We start from the raw sequence: 18,038 nt of genomic DNA, 5'->3' as shown, positions 1-18,038 counted from the left end.
CAGCTCTGGAATGTGATTCCCAGGTAGTGGCCCGTCTGCGCTGAAGTTGCTCCTTCCCCGTCTTTTCATTTTTCTCTCCCTCTGTTTTTCTTTTCACCTGTCGTTTCCTGTGTCCCTACCCCCACCACTGTCCCCAGAGCAACACGTGGGCAAGGAAGGGTCCCGGCAGCGCCGTTGCTTTTAGGAGCGTGGCGGGAAGAGCTCGCTTTTCTCTTCCCCTCTCCTTCCCTTCCCTGCCACGCCCCCACCTAACTGTGCGCTCTCTTTTGAACGCAGAGTACATTTTGGGCACAGTGCACAAGGCCAAAGGCTTGGAGTTTGACACCGTGCACGTGTTGGATGATTTTGTGAAAGTGCCATGTGCCAGGCACAACCTCGCGCAGCTGCCCCACTTCCGAGTCGGTGAGACACGTCCGCGCGCCGCCTGCCCGCGGGGCTCCCCTTGTCGCCTGCTTTCTGCTGGGTGTGGTGGCCTCTTGGCAGGACCCTTCTAGAAGGAAAACGAAGACACCTCCTAGTTCCCAGTTTTTTATCGTCACACTGTGTGTTTGAGGAAAGCGAGTTTTCTGGGTCCGCCCCTCCCAGGCTGCGGGCGCGGCGGTCCTGCTTCAGCTCTCAGCTCTGGGTTTTTCACCACAGATGCTGGCTGCCCAGCCTCATAGGAGCTTTGAAACAATTCACCTGCTCCCCACAGTGGTGGTGTTCAGACTTTATTTATCTGAGAGAGAGACAGACAGACGGGGAGTGCACGGGCGCATGTTGGGGGGAGGGGCGGAGGGACAGAATCTCGAGCAGACTCCCCGCTGAGCATGGCTCCCTGACTTGGGGCTCGACCCCAGGACCCTGAGATTGTGACCTGAACCGAAATTAAGTGTTGGACGTTTAACCGACTGAGCCACCCAGGTGTCCCCAAGGTGTAGTTTTTTTTTTTTAAATTAATTAATTAATTAATTTAAAAAAGATTTTATTTATTTGACAGACAGAGATCACAAGTAGGCAGAGAGGCAGGCAGAGAGAGGAGAAAGGCACCCCGTGGAGCAGAGAGCCCGATGTGAGGCTCGATCCCAGGACCTTGGGATCATGACCTGAGCCGAAGGCAGAGGCTTTAACCCACTGAGCCATCCAGGTGCCCCCTCAAAGTGTAGTTTTTTAAAATTAAATCTCCTTTTTACTTAAAGAGGCCAGGAAATCATAAAAGAGTAAGCACTTTGTATCATTTGTTTGCTTTTATGTAAGTTTATACTCAAGGCAAGTTGTTATGTTCTGAGCATCTATGCAGTCATTTTGGTTTTGAATCTTAGAATTAAACCATGTAAAGTTTTTCTGCAAACAAACAAACCTTCTGCTGACTATGGACTCAGAATTTGGGGTGTAGCCTATACTGGCAGGCTGTGAGTAGAAATGGTACAAACTCCTGGTCCCTGATGAGTATATTCCTAACATAGAGAGACGTGGTGCTAAAGGTAGGTTAGAGCAGAGTGGGGCAGCGGAGTGGCCCGAGGCAACAGCGGCTCCATATTGGAGAAGAAAAGTTTATTTAATATATTACTACCCTTTTTTTTTTCCTTGCTGGCCATTGCATGTTTACATTTTTTTTTTAAAGATTTTATTTATTTATTTGACAGATGGAGATCACAAGTAGGCAGAGAGGCAGGCAGAGAGAGAGGAGGAAGCAGGCTCCCCGCTGAGCAGAGAGCCCGATGCGGGGCTCGATCCCAGGACCCTGGGATCATGACCTGAGCCGAAGGCAGAGGCTTTAACCCACTGAGCCACCCAGGCGCCCCTACATATTTTTATATTTTCTTTTATAACTGCTTTATCAGGGTCTGATTCACATACCATAAAATCTGCCCATTTAAAGTGCACAGTCTAGTGGTTTTTGGCATGGTCACCGACGAGTGGCTCAGGGCCACGTTCTTACCGCCATGCTGGGTGTGGTGACTGTCAGGGGCCAGGCTTCCAGGACACGGTAGAGGGATGTGTATTTCTTCTCTGCTTGTCATACGACAGCCCAAGACATTTCCAGAGAGAGAGAGACAGAGACAGTGTCAGGAAAAGGGAAGAACGTGGGCTTTGGAGACAGCCTTGGGTTCTGCTCCCGGACCCTTGCTAAGCCTCGGCCCCTGTGTCCATGTGACTTGGCCTCTGTGAGGCTCAGTGTCCCCGTCAGTCCCACACAGCTGTCATGAGGAGATCTGGGGGGATGAATGAGAACCTCCCAGGTATTAAACAACCTGTGAACGGGCTCCCGGGATTTATCAGTCGCAGCAAAGGTTAAAACTCAGTATTTCGTGCTACTAGTCTGTTGGGTTTTGTATGTTTTTGGAGTTGGTGTTTGGAGGAAGAGTTTGTGTCTGCAGCCAGCAGGTCTTGAGAGGTTTTCCTTGGTGGGGGAGGCGGGGGCAGGGAGGGGTAGTGAACGTGTAGAGGAGAACACACATTTTATCAGCAGGCTCTGAGCTGACACCTTTCTTCCCTTCACTTTCTTTAGAGTCGTTTTCTGAGGATGAATGGAATTTACTGTATGTTGCAGTAACCCGTGCCAAGAAGCGTCTCATCATGACCAAATCCTTGGAGAACATTCTGACTTTAGCTGGGGTAAGAGGAATCAGTAGCACAAGTTACTGCAGCAACATTCAGAGTTCACTGGATCAGTCTGTGACCTGTGCAGGCCTCTGGTTCAGGATCCCGGGCTGGCAGAGAAGGGCTTCTCTTGGGGCTCATGGCTGCCGCAGGAAGTGTTGTAATCAAAGAGACAAAAATGCGGGTTCTCTTAATTCTTTCCTGATTCAGTTTTACAAGTTCTTTGTAAAGTCTCCACTGTTGATGTGTCTCTTAATTGCTCCCTTGCTCACTTTGCGCTGAACACTCTTGGGGAGACACCAGCAAGAATGTTTCCTGTGTCTGCACTCCCTCCCTCCCCTTCCCTAGTTCATTTTGAATCAGCAACTGCCGCTACCACCAATAGACTTCTTCCGAGGAAAATGTCCTTGGGGAGGGGAGAAGGAATATTCAGGCACCAGGCCTCTGGTCAAGAGCTAAGATACAGGGAAGTGTCGGCGCTCACTCTTTATCCCCTTCAAACCAACCTGCTCCGCCCCCCCTTAAATCCAGTCCTCTTCTGCCCTTCACGGGTCGTGGTGTAAGCCCGTTAGTCTTCTCAGTTTTGTTGGAAACGAGAACAGAAGTCTAAGCTCATGGTGGCTACTTGGTCCATCTTTCCCTGAACCAAAAATACTTAAGCCAAAACCCCAAAACTTCAGTGTAAAAGTTACTGTAAATACTCTTTCTTCCTTTGTTGTCTCGAGAACAGAAAAGACTGTGCAGCCGAAGCACCGTATTTCGTGCTATCTCAAGGAGGTGGGACTGTTGGGAGCTGTGGAGTCTGAGCCGTGAACGCCAACAGCTTTGCACCTCGGGGCGGGCCGGTGGTGTGGGGCAGTAATCGGTTTTTAGTACATGGTCTGGAAGTCCTAGCGTTGTTCAGTGGTGGTGACACAGAGCCCTGATGCTCAGAACGGAACAGCGCCTGTTTCTAGGCCCCGGAGGTGACGTGGCGGCCAGAGAACACCTGCCCTCCCCCAGCCTCCATTCCAGGCGCAGAGCTGGACGGTGACCGAGACAACACACAGGATTTCTCTTCCCATATTTGAGGAAGATGGTGTGAGAGCCTCCCAGGGGGAAGCTTTGCGGTCCAGAACTCCAGGACCCGTCCCAAAGCAAAAGCTTCTTGCATGAGACTGACTCCCTTGCGTGTTGGTAGCGCTTTTTTCTTCTAAGCTTCTCTTAGACCATAGATTGTTTCTGGAATTTGAAATCAGCTGCATGTTTCGCCAGGAAGCTTTGCTTTGCTGGGGCCTCACCATGGGCGATGGCTTGTGTGTCAGATCCCAGAGCCAGAGCCCCTTCTTTGGGTTGTGTCCTTATAGGCACTGGGTCACCCAGCGGTTTCCAGAGAGGACTTAGAGCAGAGCTTTGCACGCTTTCTTGCAAGGACCAGACAGTAAACATGTCAGGTCTCTGTTGCAGGCTATATGGCCTCTGGTGCATTGGCTTAACTCTGCCCCAAGAGTGCGAGAGCAGCCGCAGGCAAGTCGTTAATGCGTGAGTGTGGCTGTGTCCCAATAAAACTTTACTAACAGCGGCAGGGTCTGGTCTGGACTTGGCCCCATGGTATAGAGATAAGAGCAGCTGTTCTTAATCTCTGAGCTAGGACCCCGGGGTGGGGGAAGTAGAAATACAGTTGACCGTTGAACATCGGGGGTGGGGGCACTGAACCACACCCACCCCCACCCGTACCCCTCACCGTTGACAGCTGGTAGCTCTTGACTCCCCTAAAACTTAACTAGTAGATGACTGTTGACCAGAAGCCTCACCGATAGCATAAACAGTCGATTAACACGTGTTCCGTATGTTGGATGTATTCTATATGGTATTCTTATGATAAAGTAAGCTAGAAAGGGAAAATCATAAGGAAGAGAAAATACATTTACAGCATTGCACTATAAAAAAAAAAATCCGTGCCTAAGTAGACCTGTGCATTTCAAAATTGTTTGAGGGTCAACTATAATTTTTATGTATGAATAATCTCCAGGTAGAGATTACGTGAGTTTTGTATAAACTTTGACCGCAAGTATCCTTTTAGAACCTGGAGTGTGGTTTTCTCTAGACTTGGTGCTGCTCTGGGGGCTGGATTCATCACTGAACCGAGCTGCCGCGTTGGTGACTTGTAGCCGACGTATTGTGGAGCAGCATTCTGCTTCATGACGTGGGCTCAATGGGATTTTTTCTAACTTAGGAAATTTCTGAGATATTTAAAAATCAAGAAAGTAATAAATTGAATTACTACATACAAATCATACCCATATACAGTTGGAATATATATCTCTAAAAAAAAAGTGGACCCCCCCATAATTATAGTGCTGTTACGTTATAAAATTTATAATAGTTCCATGTGGCCTCTGCTACCCAGTCCATATTCGAACTTTTGTGATTGTCTCAAAAATGCCTTTTTTGAGTTGTTTTGTTTAAGTCAGGGTCCAAACAGAATTCGGGGTTGTGAAGTCTTGTAAGTTTCTTAATACAGAGCAGCGTAAGACCTCCCTCCTTCCTTCTAATGTGCTCGTGTTGGAGTGAGTGTGCTACAGAATGCGCCACATGCTAGATTTGCTTTCTTATGTGGTTGTGTAGATCTCGGTTCCTAACGGTACTTATTGATCACTTATTTACACTCTCCTACGGAAGAAGTAGTCACAAAGTAGTACCAGTATTCCTGTAAGCGGAGTACTGAGTGTAATTTGAGATTTCCTGACAGCCCCGTTTCTCCATATTCCACTAAGGACTTGTTGTACGAATACCATGTTCTGAGGGCTCTTGAAGTAAGTTCTTTTTCCTCTGTGGTTAGATCCACCAGTGTAATTACAAGAAGATAGATCTGTTTGTTTACTGTCTCTACAGGGATTGCTTTGCTTCTTTGTGACTTAATTATCTTTTTTGAATGTGTAAGACATTTATGTTTTCAACGTCAGAACTTTGTCCCCTTCAGACTCTCTCCCTACACCATTGATAGCTATTTTTTAAAAAATTGTGTTCAGTGTATCCTTTGGTATTTCTTTTTGCAAGTATCAGCAGATACATATAAATTTTCCCATTCTCCTTTTTCGTGAAAGGTGACATTCCCTAGCTAGTGTTCTGAACCTCGCTTTGTCGCTGGGAAATGTGCGTGGAGATCACTCACTGTTACACGTACAGCTCTCTCTCATCCCTTGGGACCGCTGTGGAGTCGTCACTGGGTCCGTGTATCATGGCTGGGGTAGCCCCTCGCTGATGGCCACTGGGCTCTGTCCAGTCTTTGGCCTTGAGGAGTAATGCCACGAGGCATCACAAGGCACAAATTGTTTTCTGGTTCACCAGTGCGTCCTGGGGTATACGTTCTAGAATCTCAGTTTCTAGGTAGAGGATAAATGGGTACGTGATCTTTCTAGATGCTGCCAGATTTTTCACAGAGATTGTCTACCTGAGAGTCCCACCCCACCAGTTACGTAGAAGCGTCGGAAAGGCTTTTTAAAGCTAGTCGGAAGCTCGTCCGTTGGTGATCACCTACATTTTATGGGGAACGTGAATATCCCCCCATGTAGAAAAGGATACAGAATCGAGAGAAATACTTCCTCCTTGCTGAGGCTGGGTTGGAAAACATCTGTTGCTCCCAGAAGGGCCCTGAGGGAGCCCCGGAAACGTGGCCCGTCCATGTGAGCTGAAGTTTGGGTCCAAACGCCCTTGCGTGAGAGGAAATACTTCTGCTTTTTATCACGGCCGAGGCATCTGTTTAGAGACATCCTCTTTGGAAGTGGCCAAGCCCCTGCTCTGCTTGGAGAGGAAGCCTGTGGGGTGTTGAAGGCTCCGGGGCAGGGGACTAGGATAATGAAGCAGAGAATATGAAAACACGTGAGCGGGGCAGTCCTGCAGGCTGCAGCTTTCGAACAAAAGGAAGCCACTGTCCCTGCGACCCAGAGTGAGAAACCACCGTAGTGTCTGTGACCGGGAGCAGGTCAGGCAGCCTCCTTCTCTCTCACCCCCTTGGAACATCTAGCGAATCCCCAGAAGCCCTTTGGTTCCTTTGTTTCCTTGAGTTTTGAGGAAGTGTTGAATGCAGTGTCGTGAAGTCATGTGGTTTCTCAGAGACAGCTTCTCGGCCTCCCAGAATCCGCAAGTCTTAATCCACGTGGCACAGGCGCGTCCTCCGCACGGCGCCTAGCACACTGTTGGCGCTCGGGAAGGGTTTGTCCCTGGATGAGAGCAGCCCCTGTCCCGGCATGGGGCTGGGCCAGGCCCGATTCCGGAGGCCCCGGTGGTCCTCGGCGCACAGCTCAGTTCTGGCCGGACACTCTGGACAGGTCACTCATCACTCTGTGCTTCTGCGTCCTCATCTGTGAAGCTGGCGCAGGGCTGTACCTGCACCGAGAGGAGGGGGTTAGAGAAGGGTCTGGGTGGCCTGACGGGGTAACTCTTGGTGCATTGGGAGAGTGCGGGCTGGAGGGGTCCTCTGAGGTGGTTACTGGTCTCGAGGTTACTGGTCGTCGAGACGTTCGGCTCCAGGTGGGGAGGTATGGGGGAGGGGGACTGGCACCCGAGGAAGATGTGGGGGTCGTGGCTCGCATGCACTCATTCATTCGGCAGCTCTCGTGGTGAAGCTCTGTCGCGTCATGTGCCTCCTTGTCCTGGAGCTTTATGTCTGCAGATCGCGGGAGAGAGAGGGAGCCTCACTGTTGCTTGGTGGTGAGAGAGCACAGGTTCTGGACTTAGACCCAGGTTGGAGCCCCATATCTGCTGTGGTCCGTCTTTCAAACGTTTGCATAAGTGACCTCCTTTCTCAACTCTTGTGCCCTCCTCTGTGCAACGGGGATGAGGACAGGATCGCCCCTAGGAGGTCGTGGGTGAGGACTTAGGAGCTGGGGACTTGACGGCTAGTGAGGACCAAAGCAGCCTGGAAACGTTTCAGGAAAGGCTGCAGAGGTAGTGGTGTCTGGTGCCTTTGGGTTCCGGAAGCCTGGGGGGTTCAAGCGAAGCTTTGGGGTAGGTTTTGTTTTCCTTCCTTGGGATAACATTTGCCGCGGCTACGCGGGTCCTCCTGCCCGCACTTGACTGTGACATGAGCCCCTTGGCAGTTCCCTGGACGATGGTGTTTTCCAGCAGCTCCTGTCTTCACACCTGTGGGACCAGTAGACCCCCAGGACGTCAGGGAAGGGTGGAGGTGGCGTGATTGATTGACCCGTTCACTCCGCTGGCAGCCCCTGTGCCACGCCTAGCACTGTAGTTAGCGCTGGGGAGTACAGGTGACTAAACAAGTCACACGCTCCATGGCCTCGTGGAATTTAGAGTCAAGGAGGGAAGCTGTTAGGCAGTTTTGGATCCACCAGCAGGGTTTTGGGGACTGGGAGAGTTTGCTACTTTGACACGTGCTGGCTAATTGTGCCTTGGGCCAGGTGGCTGGTCATCTCAGTGGCTGGGGCACTGTGCTCTCACTGTACCAGTGCCTGATTGTCTTTAAGCTAATTGTAAAGGAAAACTTATTTTTCCCATGATGTTTGGGGTTTTAAAGATGTGGTTTGTTTGCTTGTTTTTAGCTTTCAGAAACTGTTAGACCATGAAATGATTCATTTGCCCAGTAGGAATCCGTCCGCATCTTAAAGATCCTAGTTATAGCACGGGGCCTTAAGCAGATCCCCTTCCGAGGGCCACTCTTACTGGAGGCAGAGCGGCCAGCACGGCTTCAGTCCGGCTGAACAGGCAAACTGATCGCTCAAAGACTGTTAATTCAGAACTAGAATCTAACGCCCACGAAGGTGTGTTACTGGAACAGTTTTTCTAAAATCGCCCTCATTTTTAAAGGTAGCCAAAGGAAGACTCATTTGTTTGTAAAATAAGGCCAGTTTTAACAAAGTTGGCCTAATTGTTCACGTAAGCATAGCAAGAATAGTAATTGGCCCCCCTCCTTTTTTGGATAAATTTGCTCTGCTGGAACTTTTCATAAGGAATTTCACATTGAACTTCTAACAGCCTCTTGAGGCTAAGTAGACAAACCAAACACTTGGCATCACACATTACCTACAGTGCTATAGATTTCGGTGAATTCCTATCTTTGAGGTCCCCGAAATATCTTGAGGTTTCTGCACGTGCTGGGAGGTGACCTTCTTTACTCCTCTGATAAGGCTGCTGGGAACCCTATAAGCAAGGTACCAAACCAATTTTTCCAAGGGGTTTCGTTGATTCCATAAAGTCATCCTTAGTTCCTTGAAACTGTCTGGTCATATTTGAGCCTACGCACATGTCCCTCAAGTAGGACATTCCTGTCAAAGCCTTGGTAATATAACCACTGTTTCCAGTTGTATTCTGTATAAGACCAGATTCTCACCAAACTTACGCAAATATATACATTTCTATAAAAATAAGAATAGTCAGAGTTTCTGAATTCTGGAGGGATCAGATTGGGAGAAGAAGGTAAGTGTTCCATATTTGTTTCCAAAGGAATATTTTACCAAATTTCTCTAAGTCATAGCCTTAAATCTGGAAGAGCAAACAGAGAACCAGGGATGGTTCAAGCAAGAATCTGTTGGAATGCACTCTTCGTCTTAGTTGAAAGTCTTCATCAGGAACGAGGGGCTCCCAGCTGCAGGAGCGCTGCCCATGGTCCTACCTTGCAGGACCATCAGGGATTGCCTTGACCGAAGACACTGCCTTGCCAAGGGCATGCCCTCGACGCACATGATCACAAACCAGGATTCTTGCCCCCGTGTAGGATACCCTGAAGAGTAATCCAACTTTTGGAACTCTGCAGAGAACCAGCTGAGGTTCCTGTTGATACCGAGTCACTGTTCAACTTGTGTCTGATCCTGTGCGCTTTCGCTCCCTTCCCTTCCCCACGCGTCAGTCGCTCCCTATTAGACTATTTATATAGTAAGTCTTCGTAATCCTAGTCCTGACCAGGCACAAAACTCCTTTCCGAAGAGTCCCCTCTCACAAAACTTCTACAGCTTTACAGACTTGGTTCCCTTATTTCTAGTAAACCAACAGCCTTAAATTAGCTTTAATTCCAAGTATTTTCCAAGGTCACAGGAACTTAAACATTTGGATTTCTATCTTTCTGAATTTTATCTTTGTAAAAGATTTTATGTATTTGTGAGACAGCGTGAGTGAGAGATCACAAGTGGTGGGTGGGTAGAGGGGCTCAATCCCAGGATCCCGGGATCATGACCTGAGCCAGAGAAGACGCTTAACCAACTGAGCCACCCAGGCGCCCTATCTTTCTGAGTTTTAGAATGCCCAGTTTTTACAAGTTCTTGCCTTTAAACTAGAGCTCTTTTATAAATTAACTTTAGCAAAACCACACAAACAAGATGCAAACAAAATCTTAAAGGCCCAACTTCCAAAGATCTCCCTTTTACAAAACCCAATTGCAAGATGGTATTGTCTAAGTTATGGATTTGTTAGTTGGTCATTTTTGTCCAGAGTCTAATGACTGTTGTGGCCAAGCAGTGTTGCCAAAAGTGATTGCCCAGTTTTGGAGAATGGCCCAGAAGGTTGCATGAGGGAGAATCAAAGTGTCATTTCCCAGCTTCCAAGTAGAACATATCTGGTTTTATTCAAAGATATCAAAAGCTATAGCAACAGACAAACCAAACTAAGCCAAGAGTGACTCTGTGACCATTGGTTCCTCCCTGGAAGTCAGGGCGGGGAGTTGGGGGGAGCTTCACGGACTGAACCAAACAGCTTCCTTGTTTCTAATTCCTCTGTAAAAGTCAGAGCTCCACTGACTGAACCAAACTGCTTCCTCGCCAGCCTTTTCTGAAGCAAGAAAAGAGGCTAAGAGGCAGCTGAACAGGAGGAAGAAATCTAAGAGCCAAACCAAATGGGAGGGAGAAACGAGCTCTTGTGCCACTAGCTAGGTACTCACCAAGAGACATCTGCCCCAATCAAATCCCAAAACTGTTTCCTGCCACAGGAGTTAAATTAAGCCCCGAAGGTTGGCCGAACCCAAGCAGAAAGGGTCTCCAGGGACAGACCCTAGGACAGAGAGCCCAGGCAGCTGCTTGGACTCGTAGGGCCCCGCTGGCTGGGACTGACGACAAGCCCTCAGGAAGGAGCCCCTGGCTGGCTTACCAGATCTGAAGCCGAACCGAGCTCGTCTGCCCAGTGCACCACGAAGACGGAGACATCAAGTATGATCAAGTTTATGCTGCAAGGAAAGGGTTTGTTGGGGGCAAGCCTCAGATCCACCTCCCGGAAGGAGGAGAGTCAGACAAATTGAAGGGCACATGAAAAAAGCCTGGGTAAAGAGTTGTAGCTGTGTTTATGAGTCCTGTTAAGACTGCTGTGCTCTGTGCTGTGTAGGACACCAGGATGTCGTCTGCCCTTCTCACTCAGTGCTCTGACAAGCGCACGGGGGAGTTTTCCAGAGGCCATGGGACATGTGTTGTCACCACAGACTGAACGCAGAAGCAGTTGTCTTCCATTAAGCCAGACATGAAAACAGTGTTACTCTTCCAAGGTTTTTTTTTCTGAAAATACAGTTGTTTTTGATAAAAACATTAACATGTAATAGGTTTAATTGTTATTAAGAATAAGCGTTTTAGTTCTAAGATTTGTGAGTTGTCCTTTATATGTCAGGGCATCAGTCTGTTGTCATTGATCTTGGGAGGGGTCCTCTCTGCCTCTTGGACACGAACGCTTGTTTCCTTCCCCAGATAGGGAAGTTCTCAGCCATGATTTGCTCAACTATATCTTCTAGACCTCTCTCTCTCTCTCTCTCTCTCCACCCCCTCAGGGATCCCAATAATTCAGACATTGGAACGTTTCATGGCATCATTTATCTCTCTCAGTCTGATCTCTTGGGCTTTAAGCTGTTTTTCCCATGCCTCCTCAGTTTCCTTCTTTTCTGTCATCTTCTGTCTCACTAATTTGTTCTTCTGCCTCCTTTACCCTGGCAGTATCTAGTTTAGACTGCATTTCATTGATACCATTTTTAAGTTCGGCCTGATTTGATCTCATTTCTGCCCTTAGAGACTCTGTATTGTCCCTAATATTTTTCTCAAGTCTAGAGATCATCTTCATAATTGCTACTCTAAAGTCTACCTCTTACATCTTGCTTATATCCATAGCCCCTTAGGTCTATGTCAGAGGCCTCATCTCTGACTGTTTTCTTTGTTGGGGGTTCTTCCTCTTAGTCAATCTATCGAGTGGTGGCTGAGGGAATGTACAGACGTCAAAGTATTAACCACGACCCAAGCAAGGTGCACCTGTTTTATAGGGAGAAGATAGTCGCAAATGACACTACAGATAAAGGGCTGATACCCAAGATCTGTAAAGAACTTCTCAAACTCAACACCCAAAAAACAAATAAGTCAAAAAATGGGCAGATGATATGAGCAGACACTTCTCCAAAGAACACATACAAATGGCTAACAGACACATGAAAAAATGTTCATCATCACTAGCCATCAGGAAGATTCGAATCAAAACCACATTGAGATACCACCTTACTCCAGTTAGAATGGCCAAAATCAATAAGACAGTAAACAACATGTGTTGGGGAGGATGCAGAGAAAGGGGAACCCTCTTACACTGTTGGTGGGAATGCAAGTTGGTGCAGCCACTTTGGAAAACAGTGTGGAGATTCCTTAAGAAATTAAAAATAGAGCTTCCCTATGACCCTGTAATTGCACTACTGGGCATTTACCTCAAAGATACAGATGTAGTGTAAAGAGGGGTCACATGCACCCCAGTGTTCAGAGCAGCAGAGTCCACAATAGGCAAACTGTGGAAGTAGCCGAGATGCCCTTCAACAGACAAATGCCTAAAGAAGATATGGTCCATATGTACAATGGAATATTATGCAGCCATCAGAAAAGATGAATACCCCCCATTTGCGTCAACATGGATGGAACTGGAGGGGATTATGCTGAGTGAAAGAAGTCAAGTAGAGAAAGGCAATTATCATATGGCTGCACTCATATGTGGAACATAAGGAATAGCACGGACGACATTAGGAGAAGGAAGGGAAAACTGAAGGGGAAATTGGACAGGGAGATGAACCACGAGAGATTATGGACTCCAGGAAACAATCTGAGGGGTTCAGAGGGGAGGGGGGGGGATGAGGTACCTGGTAATGGGTATTAAGTAGGGCACTTGTTATAATGACTACTGGATGTTATACACACACAGTGAATCATGGAACACTACATCAAAAACTAGTGGTCTACTACTGTATGGTGACTAACATAACGATAAAAAACAAAAAGCATTCTAGAATTTCTTGGCTTAAATTTCTTACGTGGTAAATAGTAACAGATAAGATTCACGTAAACAAACCTCCTTTGGAACCTGTCATGTTTAGTAGTGCAAAGGGGTCCCAAGACCAGCTTGAGAACCACTGCTCTGGAGCTGTGCTTTTCCGAGTGTCGGTTGCAAGCCATTCACGATTTACGAAATGAGTTTAGTGGGCTATGATAAGTTTTTTAAAAAGCGAGGTAGAAATAAAATCTGAAAGAGAAAGACTGCACTGCACTTAAGGTTAAATACTGTTTTATGAAACCGTTCTTTCAGCCTTTGATGTATGCACGTACGTGTGTATAGAATTGTGACGCTAAGTGGGTTTCTTGGTGTGCGTTGTGCTCAGAAAGTTTGTAAACGCAGAAACCCTTGCCTGTGTGGTTGGGAAGCTGTGTACAAGCACGTTTGTCGCTGCCTTGTGGACCGTAATTTGGAAATAACCTGAGTGTCCACTTGGAGGGAATGGCTGGGTCAGACGTGAAAAGAGCAACGCAGTCCTACCCTGTGTGGCACTTCCGTGGACTAGATGGGAAGCAGCCCAAAGTATGACATTTATGTCAGTGAATACCTATAAAATGATACGTAGCCTTCTGGATCATATGTGTAAACTTAAAGCCGTTTTAGGATGGATCAAAAAGGGTGCGCGCCAAATTCACAGCACTGGCTCCCTCGGGGGAGGGGAGTAGAGACAACAGAAGAAGGGGATTGCAGCAAAACCCGTCGTTCTATTTTGGAAGGATTTCCTGGTTTCATTGGCCCTCAGTTATTGGTGGGAACACGAGTGTTTATGTATTTTCTGTTCTGTTCTGCAGCAGGCAGACAGATCCTGTAAGAGAGCAAGCCACATCAGTCCAAATACTGGATACAGGTTTGCCACAATTAGATCAGTAGCCCGTTGTGATCCAGAAAAGAGGAAATCATAATTCCTCGGTCAGCAGATATTTGTGGTTTTACTCGTCTGCCACAACTGTGTTCAATTCTGGGCACAGCAGACCAGACGCTGGTCCCTGTGCCTCCGGCTTTTCCAGTCTGGGAGGTTGTTAACGTTTGGCTTGGTGTTCCCTGCCTGCCGGGCCGTGAGCACTTAGCGTGTGTGAGTGTCTCCTCCTCCCAACAGTCAGACCAACCGGGCACTGCTGTCGCATCTGACAGGTGAAGAGACTGAGACTTGAATAGCCCAAGCGTTTGCTCACTCGCTTAGCCACAAGCCCGGAAGGAGGGGACAGGCTGGTCCATGTGGGCACATCTTTTAAGGCCGCCTGTTTCAGCTCGCCTGGCTTGAGAATGCCATATGCAGATAATTTTTAATGGTTCTGGGACAGGTGGGCGTGAGATAAAAATCCAGACGCAGTCCTGAAATATCATTATTTCCTGTTTAAGCCCCCCCCTTTTTTTTTCAACTGGCCATTCTGTCAAGACTCCGGCCGAGCCGCTCTAAGCATCCTGTCTTGCTGATGGCCTGACCGGCAGGGGACAGCCAAAGAGCCGAGGGCACTCGCGACAGTCGGTGCTTGTCTCCCGCGAGGACTCCGCCGTGTCCAAAGAGCGTTTCTTGCTCCGGTGCCGGCGGAATTGCTGAGCCGAGCACAGCGGAGACGTGGCGGTGACCCTCTTCCCCCTTTGTGCGCAGGAGTACTTCCTGCAGGCGGAGCTGACCAGCGCCGTTTTGAAGACCGGAGTGGTGCGCTGCTGCGTGGGGCAGTGCAACAACGCCATCCCCGTGGACACCGTGCTCACCATGAGGAAGCTCCCCATCACTTACGTATGTGGCCTCGGTAGCCTGGGCTTTCTGTCGCGTTCGATTCGGTCGTGGGCGTCGTCTTAGGCGTGAGCACGGCCTGGCAGGTCGGGCTGCGGCCCGGCGCTCCCAGGACCACGGTTTCCCTGGAGGGCCCGCTCCAGTTCTCCTCGGCTCTCCTCCCCGTGCCTCGATCAATTCAGGTTGCTGCCCCCCGGGAGTCTTACAGAGTCGAGTTGACCCTAGATGGCCGTGTTGCATGTCTGCAAACATCAGAACGCTAACGCTTCGTCTCTTGGGGGAGAGTCCCTGCTGTCTGATCGTCCCCCCTGACCTCTTTTTCTTCCCCCTCCCTGCAGAGCAACAGGAAGGAAAACCAGGGAGGCTACCTCTGCCACTCGTGCGCGGAGCAGCGCGTCGGGCCCTTGGCCTTCTTGACGGCCTCCCCCGAGCAGGTGCGCGCCATGGAACGCACCGTCGAGAACGTAGTGCTTCCCAGACACGAAGCCCTGCTCTTCCTGGTCTTCTGACAGCCAAGAGGCGCTTTCTCCCCCGTACCGAATGCCTTGTGTGGACTCGAGTTGCCCGAAGAGAGCCCGTGTGGGGGAGGGTCGTCACTCACCCGAGACTCTGAATTCACGCACGGGGCATCTGTGGAGGAAGACGAAGCCGACGAGAGTTGGACCTGCCATTTCTCCGTTCCCTGTAGGTAGCCAGTTTCCACCGCCCCTGCTCTGTACACATCAGGCTGGGGGCGTGGGGGATGTTCTTTTGATAAAAAAAACATTTTATGTATTTAAACTTTTATTACAAGGTTTCAATTAAACAGGCACTGTAGCACTGGCGTACCTCTGTGTGACCCCTGGCCGCAGCCCCGTGGTTTTTGAACCTTCTCCGACTTTCTCTCTTTCCTGCCCACTCTTTCCCACACCCGGCTCCCTGCTCACATGGCGCACCAAGCAGAGTGTGAGACTTCATGGCCGGGCCATGAGTGACGGATGGAAACACAAGGGATTTTTGTGCCGTGGGGAATCACACATGAAGAGACATAGTGTGTGCCTTCCTTGTTACACGGGGGGCACAGTTTCAATGGGGGAGCAACATAGTACACGAAATGACAAGTGCAGAGTGACGGTAGCCAGACTTCTGTGTTTCCCAGCTGTAGAACTGGGGGTCAGAAATGCTTCACGGAGAAGTGGAGCTGTCTGGCCCCTGTGGGGGTGGGGAGCGGGAGGCCTGGGGAGAGATGGGGGCTTGGTACCTGGCTCGCTGCCTGGGGATGCCGGGCGGATGTAGTAACACAATTCTTACAGAAACCGATGACAGAACTGCCGTCGTCCAGATGTACATGGATCTGGTATTTCTACGTTTTTGCCACACAGCACGTCAGGGACGCAGATGGCAGGTGGGGGAGTTGGCGCGGCATTGCCCAAAGAGCTCGGCACATCTAGGCCCTGAGCCCACCAAGCGGCGTCCAGGAGCGGGCCTCGTAGCTCCCGTTGTCACAGCCTCCCCTTAGCCTCCTCCGGCAGCCTGGTGGAGCTCAGAGTGCCGGCCGGTGAGTAGAGCAGCGCTGTCGGGTGGGCCAGGGGTGCTCTCAAGGGCGAAGGCCAAGTTCAGGTCTGCGCATCGAGGAGCGAGGAGCGTTCACACGATGGGAATCTGCAGGTGGACGTGGGAGACTTTAATGGCGGTGGGATGGGGCTGTTTCATCCGCTCGGCCAGGACTCCTGGCCTCGCCTTAAGTAATGCTCAGTGGATGACCCAGAGTAAGAGACCAAATGGAAGGCATGTGAATCTGGGTTGGTCACAATTTTCACTGTCCTTCCAAAGCGGGCGTGGGGGGAGGGGTAGTAAGCAAGGGTTCACTCACGTGTTTTCTGGAAATGAAGCTGTGCCAGCCAGAGGGGAAGCCGTGCATTTGCTGGAGAAGTCATCGGGTCTCCGAACCGTCCCGGAGCGCCGGCTGTGGGGCACGTGCTGTGCGTGCGGCCCCGCTCCCGGAGACCGCAAGCACAAGTGCGATGGTGGTAGAGGTGATCCGGGTTTGGGGGGCAAGGCTGCACCAGCGCCGGGACGGACGGGCATTGAGCCACAGGGCAGGTCGGAAGGCTGCCCGATGGGTGTGATGCTGGAGCTGCGTTTACCAACAGGACAGGCAGCTAGCTGGCTCTTCAAGACTGGGAAGCTTTTCTAGGAGGAAGGACAGCAGGAAGGACAAAAGGATGGCACGGCCAGAGCACAGTGTCAGGACTAGCATTTTGGTACTAGTTTTAAAAAATTATAGACTCTAGGAATATTAATACTGGTAATTTCATTTTTCAAGTGTTAAGACTTTTTTTTTTTTTTTTTTTTTTTGAGAGAGTTCCTAAGCATCGGGGGGAAGTGGGCAAAGGGAAAGGGAGAGAGAATCTTTTTTTTTTTAAAAAAGATTTTATTTATTTATTTGACAGAGAGCAGAAGCAGGCAGAGAGGCAGGCAGAGAGAGAGTGGGAAGCAGACTCCCTGCCGAGCAGAGAGCCTGATGCGGGGCTCGATCCCCCTGGGATCATGACCTGAGCCGAAGGCAGAGGCTTTAACCCACTGAGCCACCCAGGCGCCCCAGGGAGAGAGTATCTTAAGCAGACTCCCTGCTGAGTGTGGAGCCCCATTAAGGGCCTTGATCTCACAACCTTGAGATTGTGACCAGAGCCGAAATCAAGAGTCAGACGTTCAAGCGACTGTGCCACCCAGGTGCTTCTCAAGTGTTAAGAATTTTTAAAAAAGGAGTGAAGCTTAATATTTGGTGTGTTTCAAATAGAAAAAGAATGTTTACATGGCAGTAAAAATATAAATTAAAAAAATAAGTTAAAAAAATAAGTTAAATATCCATCATCATTTTAATAGGAGTGATTGGATGAGAAAAATAAATGTATTATTCAAAAACATAAACACCACATGAAAATGAAAATACATTAAATCTCTTTAAAAGTAGTCTTTAAAATGAGGGACTTTCATGATTTTATTCAGTTGTGAATGGTTTTTTGTGCAAGGTTTTCTGTAGTCTTTTTTTTTTTTTTTTTGACCCACAATAACTGGGGGAAGAGTAAGAAAATAGTTATAAGTTGGTTCTGAATTTTTTTTTGGCTCATTAATTTTTTATTAATTTCTCTTATTTGATACTGAGGGGAGATCTTTTTGAGTTCTTTAAGAATCTTCAGTCTGTTGCTAGCCAGCTGTAGCTTTTCTTTTCAAAGAAAGCTTCCGAGTCGTCTCCACCTTCTCTGTGTTGATCGTGTGTGTGTAGAGATTCTGATGTAGTTGCCGATATAAACACGAATGCTGTCATGTGTGGAAGGTATTTGAAATAAAATAAAAATTATTCTTGCAGTATAAGTGTCGAGATACCTCCATGTATCCTAGACTGGGGGTTAATTTGTTCCTTCTCATAATTACTCTCAAGACGTAAATCAGATTTTAAATTTCCAGGAAAATA

At 48.8% G+C, this 18,038-nt stretch overlaps 1 protein-coding gene across 2 annotated transcripts in view; it reads left to right on the top strand.

The window, feature by feature from the left end:
* Positions 1–15,411, top strand: part of FBH1 (F-box DNA helicase 1) — a 47,532-nt gene extending 32,121 nt beyond the window's left edge. For both annotated transcript variants that reach the window (XM_080810526.1, XM_080810527.1), the window contains 4 exons: positions 277–402; positions 2,492–2,598; positions 14,456–14,587; positions 14,923–15,411. In XM_080810526.1, coding sequence (XP_080666652.1) covers positions 277–402; positions 2,492–2,598; positions 14,456–14,587; positions 14,923–15,093 — 536 coding nt within the window. In that variant the 3' untranslated portion in view covers positions 15,094–15,411. The remainder of the gene's footprint in view (positions 1–276; positions 403–2,491; positions 2,599–14,455; positions 14,588–14,922) is intronic.
* The last annotated feature ends 2,627 nt before the right edge of the window (positions 15,412–18,038 follow it).

Source organism: Martes martes, assembly GCF_963455335.1.
Source record: "Martes martes genome assembly, chromosome: 8".
Classification (NCBI taxonomy): domain Eukaryota; kingdom Metazoa; phylum Chordata; class Mammalia; order Carnivora; family Mustelidae; genus Martes; species Martes martes.
The sequence above is the reverse complement of the archived record's forward strand: the minus strand, read 5'-3'. Positions and strand labels throughout refer to the sequence as shown.